General features: G+C 54.6%; 1 protein-coding gene across 1 annotated transcript in view; it reads left to right on the plus strand.

Moving 5' to 3' along the window:
• Positions 1 to 14: 14 nt before the first annotated feature.
• The window catches only part of ADORA2B (adenosine A2b receptor), a 21,062-nt gene continuing 7,613 nt past the window's right edge, over positions 15 to 13,463 (plus strand). Inside the window, exon 1 of the mRNA XM_010842943.1 lies at positions 15 to 418. Coding sequence (XP_010841245.1) covers positions 84 to 418 — 335 coding nt within the window. The 5' untranslated portion in view covers positions 15 to 83. The remainder of the gene's footprint in view (positions 419 to 13,463) is intronic.

Raw genomic sequence — 13,463 nt, forward strand, 5'->3', positions numbered from 1 at the left:
CCGGGCTCAGACGCGGAGGGGCGAGCGCGGGCCGGGCGCTCCGGGAAGCCAGGTGGGGCGAGCCCGAGGCGGGCCGGGCGGCGATGCCGCTGGAGGCTCAGGACGCGGTGTACGTGGCGCTGGAGCTGGCTCTGGCCGCGCTGTCGGTGACCGGCAACGTGTTGGTGTGCGCGGCGGTGGGCACCTCGAGCGCGCTGCAGACGCCCACCAACTACTTTTTGGTGTCGCTGGCCGCGGCCGACGTGGCCGTGGGGCTGTTCGCCATCCCCTTCGCCGTCACCATCAGCCTGGGCTTCTGCACCGACTTCCACAGCTGCCTCTTCCTCGCCTGCTTTGTGCTGGTGCTCACGCAGAGCTCCATCTTCAGCCTCCTGGCCGTGGCCGTCGACAGATACCTGGCCGTGCGCGTCCCGCTCAGGTGAGGCTCCTGCCCCCGGGAACCCAAACCCTTCCGGCGGCGGGCGCGAGGCACGCGAGTTCGGGCCGGCAGCCTCCCGACCCACGTGCGCCGCGCCAGACCCTCTGGGCGCCTCGGGCGCGCGTCTCCTTTCCGGAGCCCGAGTAGGGACTGCCCTGGGCCCCGGGGGCGCAGCCTGGCGGGGCAGCTCCGGGAGGGCTCCCGGCGCACAGGTGGGCGCCCGCATTCCCTGGGTTTGGTGGGGCCCTGGAGGCTCCAGGACAACCGTGGACGCTGGGACGCGCGGGGCAGAATGACGGGGCTCACGGCCAGACCGGGCGGCACCGACCCGAGGGAGGTGCCAGTTAACTTTGGGGAGCCCTGCGTGCTGCGCGCGGACTCTAATCACTCCCTTATACTTTAAAGAATTAGAAGGTTTCCCGGCTCGCTAAGACCGACAGCCTGAGAGCCTCGTGCTTTGTGTAACCTTGTCCCAGCCGCTGGGAAGGTGCCACCAGCGTTTGCAAACACCGGAGGACTTGAGGGTTGCTCTTGGTCCCACACTCCGAAGATGCAGGATTCGGGGATGGAGCGCAGCGGCAAGGGGAGTACAGCCTCATGTGCAGCTGCGAGCTTGAGAGCCCGGGTGTTACGCGGGGCTGAATTGAAAGCACTTTCTCTGCCTCTGGTGCCTGGATGCCGTTTGGCGTTTCTGAGTTGGGTGAGCTTGGGATCTCTTTGGACTAAGAACTGAGACAGGGAAACTGAGTCATGGGGTAGGTGGGACAGGAAGGAGTTAATCGCTGTCTGCCAAGTCTATGAGGTACTTTAAACTCCTATCCTTTAATCCCAGCAGTAATTCCTGAGGTGGGTACCTGCGTCCTGTCGGGGAGGGAGGAGGCTCAGAATGGCAGCTCTGGAGCAAGTGAGGGAGCAGGACCCGTTCAGCGCTGGGCCCCCGCATTCCCAGGCGTGCCTGCCTGCTGCGTCCTGCTCTCCACCGGGGCAGAAAGCGGATTCTGCCTGCAGTGAGTCGGCGGTTATAAGGGAAACCTATTTGAGGGGAATTGACAAGGAATAACAAACACTCTCCCAGCAGGCTCACGTGTCAAGCCTGGTCCCTGTGCCCTGTATCTGGGTCCCAGCGGGAGCAGGAACCTCCTGCTTGGTGGGCTGTGAGCCTCCTGTCTGTCCGGGCCTTTCCACTTGCTGCCCCTTGGCCTGCGACCAGGACGCCCCTTCCTCAGGTGTGACAGAGCCCAGGAATTTCCGAGGTCCGGGGCTCACAGCACACTCTTTTCGTAGAGGTCCCTTTCCCACCTCCTGGTCCTCATGTTGGTTACTTGGTGCCCTTCTGGACTTTATGCACCCAGCAGGCAGCCACAGGCACCAGCCTCAACTGCCGGAAGCCCTTTGGGCTTGGCCCTGACGGAGGTCCAGAGAGACCTCTGCTCAAGCTTCAGAAAGCATCCCCCACGCCTGTGCAGCAGGAAGTTCCATGGGAGTTTGAATCTGTCAGTTCTTGTCCTGGTCTCTGCTGGGCGGCTTGAAAGAATGGGTGTGGGTGTGTTAAGAGGAAAGAACTGTGAATCACAGCCCCTGAGTTCCCCTTTGTATCTGTAGAGGGCGGGAGGCAGGTGTGGGGAGGGCAGAGCAGCCCGTCCCACCCTGTCCCACTCCTGCCCTCCTGGCTGGCCTGCGTGAGGTGTGTGTGACCCATCCAGGCAAGGGGTGCCTCTCTTCCCCCCACCCTTCCCTCCCACCCCCTACTTCCCCACGTGGCACTAAGCCCACTCTCACAGGCTGGAGAGGTCCTCCTGGCTCCTGTTTCAGCACTTCCTGGCCCCTTGAGCTAAAATGGAGATTACAGGGCCCCACCGGGCCCTCCTGACTCAGAATCCATGGGGTGGGGTGTATCACCCCATGATTCCAGTATCAGAATTCACTGGGGACTTCTGGACCCACCAAAGTTTGAGAACCTCGGGGAGTCAGGGAGACTGGGAGCTCTCCCTTGTTCACTAGCCCGGCTCCCACGCAGCTCTGAGGCTCTCCCTAGGGTCACGGGTCATGGGAGTGAGGTTGGAAGTGAGCCGGCGAGGGAGGTGTCTCCTGTAGAGGCGGCAGGAGCCAGGTGAGGGCCAGGAGCTCAGGCCCGTGTCTTACCTGGGCAAGAACAGTGTTTGGACTCACCCTCAGTGCCAGGTCACTGGTGGCCCAAGGCTCTGAGTGAGGCCCACATGGCTATGGTGGGTACAACTCAAGAGTACAGAGCCCACAGTCCCATAGCCACCCAGTTGTCAAGGCAGATACTGACCAGGGAGGGTTGCAGGAAAGGGGAGTCAAGAAGATGCTGGACACAAAGATGAGGCGGCCTCAGAGTGAGGGGCGCCTACACACAGGAGACTGTCCTAACTCAAGTCTGCGTGGTTCCTGATGCCTGCCCTGGCACAGGGTCCAGGCACAGTGGTGCCCAGGGGACAGCAGGGAGGGGGTTCGGGGTGGGTGTGTCTGCCCGCAGCTGCTGGCTCTCACTTCACCCTGGGGCCATTTCTGGCTGGAGCACTTCCTCCTCCCTGATCTGGTTCCCCGCAAGCCACACCCCAGGCCATTGCAGGACTGAGTGGTCCCCTCTGCCTGCCTGGAGGCCTGCCTCCCTGCTTCTGGACACTGTTTCCCCAAGCTCCGCTGCTGAAGGAGGGTGTTGCCAGGAGCACTGGGTTGGCTGGGTCGGTCAGCAGGATGGAAGGGTCTGTCTGTCTGTCCCTGGACCCTCCTGCCCACTTTGCCATGTGGCGGCATCTGTTTTTCTGGGAGCCTCACATGTCCAATCTGGGAGGGAGGCGTTGGGGAGTCTTAGCAAGACTACGTCTCTGGTGGAAAGGTGACATCCTCGGAGCTCCTTTTAAATGACTGAACTGTAAGTTTTCGGCAGGGCATTCTGAGTGGCTTTTTGTCTTGTTTACATTTTTTTCCTTTTTTAAAATTGAGCTTTGTTGTTCTTGTTTAGTCACTCAATCGTGTCCGACTCTTTGTGACCGCATGGACTGCAACACACCAGGCTTCCCTGTCCTTCACTGTCTCCCAGAGTTTGCTCAAACTCATGTCCATTGAGTCGGTGATGCCATCCATCTGTCTCATCCTCTGTCGCCCCTTCTCTTCCTGCCTTCAGTCTTTCCCAGCATCAAGGTCTTTACCAAAGAGTCGGTCGGCTCTTTGCATCAGGTGGCCACAGTATTAGAGCTTCCGCCTCAGTTCTTCCAATAAATATTCAGGACTGATTTCCTTAAGGATTGACTGGTTTGAGCTCCTTGCTGCCCAAGGGACTCTGAAGAGTCTTCTCCAGCACCACAGTTCAAAAGCGTCAGTTCTTTGGTGTTCAGCCTTCTTTATTGAGCTACAGTTCCCATATAGTAAAATTCAACTGTAATGTTGTGTTTTTTTTTATCTTTAGTATTTATTTTTGTCTATTTTATTTATTTGTGCCAGATCTTAGTTGCAGCACATGGGATCCTTAGTTGCAAACTCTCATTTGGGGCATGTGGGATCTAGTTCCCTGACCACAGATTGAATCTGGGCCCCCTTCATTGGGAGCATGGAGTCTTAGCCCCTGGACCACCATGGAAGTCCCTATGATGTTTTGAAATACGGCTGGGAAAGAAGGTTTCAGTTCTGGGTGCCCCCAGCCCCACCTTTCCAAGGACCCCAGCCTTGGGTCCTTCCTTCTTCCACAACAGGGCCGTCTTTTTTTCCCAGATCATTCCCACTGCGGTGGGTTCAATGGGGGCTCCCAGAAGGATGTCCGCATCCTAATCCCCAGAGCCTTAGATGGGAAAGTGTGAACATCAGCTCATGTAGGACTTCAGGGAGGAGCTTATCCAGGATGACCTGGCTCCTGAGTACAGTCCCATCCCCATGAAATAGACAAGCAGGGAGAAGCAGGGGCGTGTGGGGATGGAGGCAGAGACTGGAGTGATGCTGGGCCTCCAGAACCCGACCTCCCCAAAGCCTCTGAGCTCTGAGTGCAGCCCTGCCCACACCATGATTCCAGACTCTGGCCTCCAGAACCATAGGGAGTGAATGTTCTTGACCACCGTGTAAGTTTGTGGTGCTTTGTTACGTGGCCCCAGGAAACCCGTGTCCCTACGCGAAAGTGCGAGACCCCGAGTCCCTCATTGCTCCCCCAACCCACGTGCTGGCCGCTCCACATTTCCTCCCCAAGAAGCTTCTCCACCACAACCCGCCACCAGGCTCTCGGCTTCCGTGTCCCACGTCACCATGGCGCCACCAAGTCATTCCTGTCGAGTCACCCTTCCTGGGCCCGCCCCTTCTCAGTCGAATCTGAGGGTCCCTCCTGTGCCTCGTTGCCCATATCCCTCAGCAGCTCTTTACTGGCTCCTGGGGGACCCCCACCCCACCTCCTCCCGCTCCCCTCCAGCCATCTCCAATCCGGAGGGTGCCGGGGTCCTGTCCTCTCGCTGCAGGTAGCGTGCGAGCAGTTGGACAGTTGTGTAGGAGCCCCTGGGGCTGCAAGGCAAGAGGAGCCCCGAGAATCCGGGGTGGGGAGGAGAGGGGGCTGCCCCCAACTTAGGCTGCCCTGAACCATGGTGACCGGCAGGCAGACCCTCAGCAGAGGAGGGACAGTGTGCTTGGCTGCAGGGTTTCAGCAGCATTTGCACTAGACTCTGGAAAGCGCAGGTCACCTTTGATGATGTAGAGAACGAGCGTGTGTAAAGGGGTGAGGTTAACTGCATTCTCGTGAGCTGTGACTACAGCTGTCTGCAGTGCCCTGGGTCACCCTCATACCAGCTCACCTGCTGGCCATGGTCACGGCAGAGGGACACGGACAGACACGGGGGGACAGGTGTGGTCCAGACATCGAACAGGAACATGGTTGTGAGAGGCAGCTGCTCTTTTAACCCTTTCCAAGTGCTGGGTCCCCTGTGTGCCTCCTCTGGGTGAGTCCTTACAGCAGCCTTCTGGGCGCCATCCTGTCAGCCCCTCCTCCACAGATGGGGCCACCAGGGCTCCATCCATCCAGGGCACATGGCCAGGATGGGGTGAGCCTGTGTCCCCGGAGGGAGTGGGTGCGGGTGGGCTGTCAGAGGATTCCCCTCACAGAGCGGTCCCTTCTAGGAGTGGACGAGATTGCCAAGACAGAGAGGACCCTGTGGCTGAGGGAGGGGGAGCCGGCTGTGCCTTGGCCGGCCTTCGACCCGTCACAGAAGGTGACTCAGCTGCTGGGACCCACGGGGGCATCTCGATCACCTTCCCCTTCCTCAGAGGCAGGAAGCAAGGCCCAGTCTTTCCTGATGCTTCTGGTTCATTACCCTCAGGAACTGGGCTTCCCCGTGCTTCTCCCTGTCACCCCGCCCCTCCTCCCCACCCCGGAAACCCATTAAGAGGTTGTGCTCTTGACCTCAGAGGCTGGCAGGCTGGAGACACTGCCCTGGGCAGCAGGAACTGAGCGGCAAGAAGCAAATGTCCCTTTTTGAAAAAGTTGGGAACAGACTGAGTGTGGCCTTCCAACTCACCAGGCTGACAAGGGGAGCAGTGCTATTTCTGGAGGGCAGAGGCTGGAGTTTCCTGCGGGGGACAGATGGGAGGCTGGAGTGTTTTGAGCTGTGGTGGGGCCTGTGCCAGAGCAGCGGGGCTGCCGGGCTTCGGGGTAGGGGTCCCAGCTCAGCAGGTCCAGGGGAGCCCCGAGCTTGCCTACAAGCTTGGATTTTGTCCTCAAGGCACCATAAGTCCATGAAGGACTTGGTTCTGTTTGTTTTGTGTTAGAAATCAACCAGTGTGAAGAAGTCAGCGTTCAGAAGCACAGAGGGCTCAAAAGGCAAGCCCCCCCCAGCCACTCTGCCTGGGCGGCCCTCCCACCCGGGTGCCCCCTCTGCGGTGACCACTGGGTTTGTGCTGCCTCCTTTAACAGAACCTGTTGACTGTCTCCCACGCAACCCAAGCCCTCTTCCCTGCCACGTTCCCTTCAATTTCTGTTACATTTTGATTTTCTCCTGTGGATCATATTTCAGCCTCTGTTTCTAACGCCATCACTTGTAGGCAGTATGTGTTCGCTGTCGAGAAAAAGAAGGAAAAGTGTTCCTCCCCCGTCTCTCTGCCCCTGCTGGCGCCCCATCTCTACCTCCCTTTGAGCAGGTATGTGGTTTCGCCTGCTTGATAGAGGTTTCATTTTCAAAAGGTGATCCCTGCTGTAGTAAAGAGATTGAAACTGTGTAAGAGGGTAAATTGTGGGAAGTCAGTCACCCAGTCTGACCTTTGGTTTCCCACTTTGCCTGTCAGACAGCTCCACTGCTTCTTAGATTTTTTTCTACAGAAATTACGTATTGAATACGTTTATACTATACTAATGTTTTTACACTGTCAATGTTAATACCTTCTGCGTTTTATTCCACACCTGTGGTAAAGTTCCCTGCACTTTGTGGAGAAGTTCCGAAAGGTGGGAACAGGTATCTGGCATGTATAATATGTTCTGCTCATGTGTTTCTCACTCATCCTGAGCAGAGCATTCGACTGGAGCAGAAATGCACACCTGTCACTAACCCATCTTCTCCAGGTGCGTGCTCAGTCACTAAGTCCGTCTGACTCTACAACCCCATGGACTGTAGCCCGCCAGGCCCCTCTGTCCGTGGGGTTTCCTAGGCAAGAATACTGGAGTGGGTTGCTGTTTGAGACGGTTCTAAAGGTGGGTCACTCAGGTTCTGTTTGTGGGTGCCTCCCACTGCTCAGAATGATGTCAGATTTTAGTCTGCCCCGTGTTTGGACCATGAGCTTCCCATTTGGAAATTAAAAGACAGCCTGGCTCCCGCACGTCCTCATGGTGGAGGGTGCTGGTGCCATGTGGGTGTCGCAGGGGTTCTGCCATTTCTTGCCGCCGCCATATCTGCTTTCCTCTTTCTGGGATCCCACGTGTGTGTCTGTGTGCCGCCCGTAGGGGTCATTTTTAGGACCTGGGTTCTTCCGTGCCAAAAACATGGTTTCTTTTCATATGTGGTTGGCAGTTGGACTGGGTGTGGTCACAGGCTAGAAGGCGTTGCTTTGACACCCAGGGTTGCTCAAGAAATCTGACGTGGGTGTGGGTGTGGTTCTTCTTTGTAACTCATGTTTCCTTGGAAGCCTTTGGGATCCTTTGCTTTGCTTGGTGTCCTGAAATTGCATGAAGTCAAAGTGTTAGTTCCTTTGTCCATGGAATTCTCCAGGCTTGCTACTGGAGTGGGTTGCCATTTCCTTCTCCAGGGGATCTTCCCGACCCAGGGATCCAATGTGGGTCTCCCGCATTGCAGGTGGATTCTTCACAATCTGAGCCACCAGGGAAGCCCATGAGGTTGGCTCTAAATACTCACTTTTCAACTCTTCTGTTTCCTCGGAGGATGATATCTTTCCAGTCTGAAGACTGAGGTTTTCTGTCAGCTCTGAAATCTTACAAGAGAAGTTTTCTAGATTATTTTCTTATGTCCATTCCCTGTTTGTCCTTCTGGGATTCTTGATAGGTGGAGACTTGCCCTCCTTGACTGATTTTGTCTCTTAGATGTCCTCTTACACATAAGATTCCAACGCTTACCTCTTCATTCTCCCCTGGACGAGTTCCTTGACTTCCCCCACCCCAGTTCTTCTTCTTTTTAATTTTAGCATTCATATTTTTTCTTTTGATTTAAGGTTAAGTTTCTGGACTTGACTTTGAAAGGCCGGTTTTGGATTCACATGATTGAAATTCTTGCTGTGGCATGGACTATATATATAATCAAAACTCTCCCCTCCCCCCCAACCCTATCCTCTGTCGCTGGGTCTGGAGCTTCAGCTGGAAGGGAGGGTGAAGTGTCAAGGGATATGTGCCCAGCACAGAGGGAGTGGGGTGAGGCTGCCCCAGGCTGGCCAGCAAGCCTTTGCCTTGACCTCCGCTCCTTCTCTAAATCCTGTCTGGATACTGCTGTCCGCGAGGTTGGAGCCTCTTGTGCCAGCCACCCTGTTTCTGATTCAAGGCTCCGTGCCCCTCCCGACAATCCCATCTGCCCTCTGGCTTCTGGAAACTCACCAGATTCTCTGGCTTGCTGGGCATCTCCTTCCACTTATACTTTTAGGAGGGTTTTGAGTTTACTTCCTTTCTGCTGCCCTTAAACATGGTTTTCTGAGAGGTGACAATTAGGTGGGACCTGGAAGGCCGGGAGGGACTTTTAATCAGGAGTTTGTTGAGGTTGGGTTTGCATTACTGAACAGCCACTCTGGCGGACTGCAGGGGCATGGACTGGAGGGCAGCCCACTGTCATTGGGTGAGAAGGAAGGAGTGTGGCTGGCGCAGAGGCCACGGAGATGGAGACAGAGTCTAGGGATCCTCGAGGCGGGCAGCGTCTGGACTTCTCCACCTGGAAGAAGGCTGATGCCAAAGGCAGCCAGGTCAGCAGAGTCCAGAGCAGAGGGGTTGCCAGGCCAATTGGACATCTGGACAGGAGAGGACCCTGAGGCCAGAGGTGGGCCCTGGGGTGGCAGTCAGTGAACAGGGCCAGAGACATGGCTGGTCAGGGCCAGATGGCCATGGACTCACTCTCTATGTTTTTTTTTAATATGGAGACTGTAAATATTAAATTTTGGTGTTGGAGAAGACTCTTGAGAGTCCCTTGGACAGCATGGAGATCAAAGCAGTCAATCCTAAAGGAAATAAACCCTGAATATTCATTGGAAGGACTGATACTGAAGCTCCAATACTTTGGCCAACTGATACAAAAAGCCGCCTCATTGGAAAAGACCCTGATGCTGGGCAAGGCTGAGGGCAGGAGGAGAAGGGGGTGACAGAGGATGAGATGGTTGGATGGCATCACTGACTCAGTGGACATGAGTTTGAGCAAACTCTAGGAGATACTGAAGAACAGGAAAGCCTGGCATGGTGCAGTTGAGGTTGCAAAGAGTTGGACATGACTGAGCGACTGAACAACAACAAATCTCTATTGAAAGGCATCACAGACAGGTGCTGCAGGCTGCACCTGCCCCCACCCCCAGCCAGGTCTCTTCGGTGGCTCCTCTGCTTCCGCCCTGTTCCCGACACCAGCTCTGCACCCATGCTTTGACCTGATGCTCCCCGCGGCTTCTGGGGCTGAGGCCGGCCTCCCACCAGTTCTGGTCTCTCCTCCAGCCTTCCACCCCCTGCCATCCCGCCTCCCCCTTTATGTGTCTGCTCTGCTTCTCAGGAACTGCCTCGGTTCCCTGGCTGAGGTCAGGCCTTTGCACCTGCCATTCCCCTGCCTGGCGCATTCTGTACCTGCGGGCTCTTCCTGATTCTCATGGCACTCTCTCTGCGAGGCACCCTCACAGCTTCTGTACACGTGGGACATTTTCTAGATGATTCGTCTGTTAATGCAGAGCTCGTGCTGCTCCCTCAGCCTCCCCAGGAGGCAGCCCAGTGACTAGCCTGTGTGCTTGCGTGTGCACACATGTGTGCTGGGGGACCTGCCCTGATAGGTGTGGACCAGCCTGTGGCCGAGACACGATGAGCCCATGGAAGGTGTCTTCAGGAAAAAGCAGGGTAGAGCGGGAGTCCTGGGGCGACCCACAAGGAAAGGAAGGAGAAAAACAAGGTTGTGTTTCCAAGGGGAGACTTAACTCTTAAGTTTGGCATTTTATAAAATCATTAGAAATGTAGTTTTTTAATAGCAGGGACTTTTAAAAAATTACACGATGAATGTGTGTGTGTGTGTGTGTGCATACATACACGAGCACACATATACTGCACCCATTCTGAAATTTTTAAAAAATCCCTGCTATTAATGGATGTGTGTATGTCTCTGTACCTATATCTGTGTGTATGTGTATACACACATATTTGTATCCATCTGACTCATCTGGTCTGTGGTTTCAGAAAGAATGAGTCATTCTGAACTAGTGTGTTTTTTTCACAACTTCTAAATTGCAAAACGAATACAAATCCCTAATTGCTTACATTTTTCCTACCTTTGCTTCCTCTGTCTTACACCCACCCACACGCACAGTTACACTCAGGAGCTTTAGGATTGACACAGTCTATGGTCAGATGTCCCAATTGCCCTGATCACGTTCTTCACAGTTTAAAAAAAAAATAATCCAGGTTTCCAGTAAAAGGTCACGTGCGCATCTAATATGTTCTTTTGGCTTTGTTTATTTGTTTGGAAACATTTATTTATTTGCCTGTACTGGGCTTAGTTGTGGCACATGGGATCTCTTAGTTGTGGCATGTGGGATCTAGTCCCCCTGCCAGGGATCACACACAGGCCCCCTGCAGTGGGAGCCCAGAATCTTAGCCACTGGACCACCAGGGAAGTCCTGATTTTCTTTCTTCAGGAAAGTTCCTCAGCCTTTTTTCCTTCTCTTTCAATACACTGTTTTTGGTTTGGTTGTTTTCTTACGATTAGATTAGAGTTTCTGGTGGGAACACGGCCTGCTTGATGTTGTGTCCATTTCCACCTGTCACAAAGGAAGGCACTCGGGGTCCATCTGCCCACTGCTGTCACGTTAAAGCTCGCTTAGTTACAGCTGTGGCCGCCGGGGTTCACCACAGTGAAGGTCTGCTTTCCCCAGCAATGATTCTTCTCGGGTCAGTTATCACCCTGTCAGGTGGTAATTTTATTTTTTCTCAGTTGTTTTACTGTATCAGTTGGCTTTCTTCTATAGGGAAGAGGTTGCCTTTTCTTTGCTGTTCCTTATATTACTTTTTTACACACAGTGGACTTAGGGAATGTTATTTGCACGCATTGTGTTACCGTCCATTGCTGCCCAGGTTTGGAGGATGGGAGCCCATTCAAGCTGACTTCCGCCTGAGCGTCCCCATTGAGTTTTTGAGCACGTCTTATGTTCTGGCACAGAAAGGTTTCTCAGGCTCCGTTGCGTGTTCTAGCATCGGAATCAGCCGTTTCTCCAAGGAGCCCTGTTTCCTTTCAGTGGAGAATGATGTCTAGGAGCCAAGACCTGGCTGGTGTGCTCATGGATGCTGGAGCATCGTCTCTTCTGGCCCTTGAGATGAGCAGAGCGAGGAGAACTTTGTTTTGTTTTGTTAGATAACCACTTGGAAGAACTCTCACTGTCTCATTAATGAGCAGGATGATGGAGTTAATAAGCAGGTCATCATTGGGCAGCTGTCAGCGTAGTAACCGGTTCAGGCAAGAATAGTCAATAGGTGATAAAACTTACTGATGGAACTTAAAGGAGGGCCAAGATACTCACCTCGTGGACTCAGCTCGCCAGGCTTCTCTGTCCATAAGATTCCCCAGGCAAGAATACTGGAATGGTTTGCCATTCTCTTCTCCAGGGGATCTTCCCAACCCAGGGATTAAACCCAGGTCTCCTGCATTGCAGGTGGATTGTTTACCATCTGAGCCACCAGGGAAGTCCAGATATATTTACAAAATCTTAAAGTACATATACCACAAGATACAACTCATCATAAATGGAGGAGAAGTTATAGTGGAAAAGCCTGATGGACACTCCAATGACCACTTCACATCAAGGTTACTGTCACCAGGATCCACATGCCTCTTGGTGTCTAACCGGTCAAGTGCATGGTGACCAATGTGTTTGATAATTAATGTGACAGCTGTCCTTCCCCAGGCGGGGGTTCCTGTCATGTGAATGGGAGCACGTGTGCTGGGTGAACAGAAAGGTACTGGGGCAATGCAGGTGTTGTCTTGGTGGTGTTAACATCACTGGTTTCAGCAGGAGAGGAAAGACCCCTCAGTGTGACTGCTGTGCGGCCCAGAGGGGCCAAGGAGAGTAAAGCAGGACCCAGGCAAAGCAGAGAGGTTGGGGCCTCTCTGCCTGCTGGCTACCCTGCACCCCCACCCCTACCCCGCTGGCACCCAGTGCAGTCACGGTCCCACTCACTCGTACCTCCTCATCCAGCTACATCGTCTTGGCACCCGTCAGCCTTGCTCTCATCGCAGTTTTGCCAGGATTTCCATTAGACTTCCTGGTACATTGTTAATATTCACCGTGGCAGCTCTACCCCGAGAGACCTACCCGCTGGGTGGTGAGAGTTACTTTGTTAGTGCTCTAGTTACAGCGCTTGGTAGGTTTTGAGAGGTCTGTCCTCGCCCCTTGTCATGCAAGTCCTGTTGTTATTTGTGTGTGGTTTTAGAAGATGAGAAATTTTCTAAGGATTATACATTGCTTCAGAGCAGAAGTATTTCTGTTACAGAGGAATGAAACTTGTGAGTGAGACTGAACGTAAAGAAAAAAGACGCTGAGCGAACAATCAGCAATTTTAAGAAGCAGGACAGAACTCCGTGTGTGTTTACTTAGTGACCTGCCTGCAGAAAGTGCTTCGTGCACATGATGTCTGGGATCAAAGGCCAGGCAGCAGCCGGGCGGGTTCCGCTGCCACCAAGGGCCCCATTTTTCTGAGAGCAGAGCTCAGACTCCCCCTGTCTGGACTCAGTGTCACTGCCAGGGACAGCTGCCCTTGGGGATCCGCTGAACTCAGAGCTCCCTGAGCGCTGGGAATCCTGAGACAGTGGCTGGTCTGAGCTGGCTGCAGGGGAAGAGGAGCCCTGCCCCAGAAATAGGCCAGTGCTGGTTCAGCCGTGCCCGGCGAGCCCTCTTTCATGACTAACCCAGTGTCCACACTGCTTGTTCCTTTCTGTTGACTCCGGCCATGTGACTGTCTTGATCCGGCTCGTCCGTGGTGGTAGGGGCAGGGGGGTGGGGAGGGTGTCCAGCACAGCAAGGGTTCAGCCACTTCCCAGAGCTGGACACCCCCAGGACATCCTTCTGTGTGGCTGGACCCAGTCCTGCTTGTTCGGAATAGGGAAGGCACCTAAGTGTCCTCTATCCATCACCTTCCACTTACTTGCCCTGCACTCAAGGCAGATGTAGGAAAGGACATGTTGCCTGCCTTTCAGGAATGGTTTGGGGACACATGAGGATGTTCTGAGACCAGAGGTGCACAGGGAGGAGTGAGGGGTGGGCAGGGTGGAAGCCAGGCATTCCAGAGAGGACAGGGGCCTAGCCGGAAGTGGGAGATGGGAGGGGACATGGGAGGAGGGGAGCGGAGCCCCCATGAGATGCCAGGGCTGCTGGGGGTCGTCCCTGCAGCCTT

The sequence above is a fragment of the Bison bison genome, unplaced genomic scaffold (genome assembly GCF_000754665.1).
Source record: "Bison bison bison isolate TAMUID 2011002044 unplaced genomic scaffold, Bison_UMD1.0 scf7180017864180, whole genome shotgun sequence".
Classification (NCBI taxonomy): domain Eukaryota; kingdom Metazoa; phylum Chordata; class Mammalia; order Artiodactyla; family Bovidae; genus Bison; species Bison bison.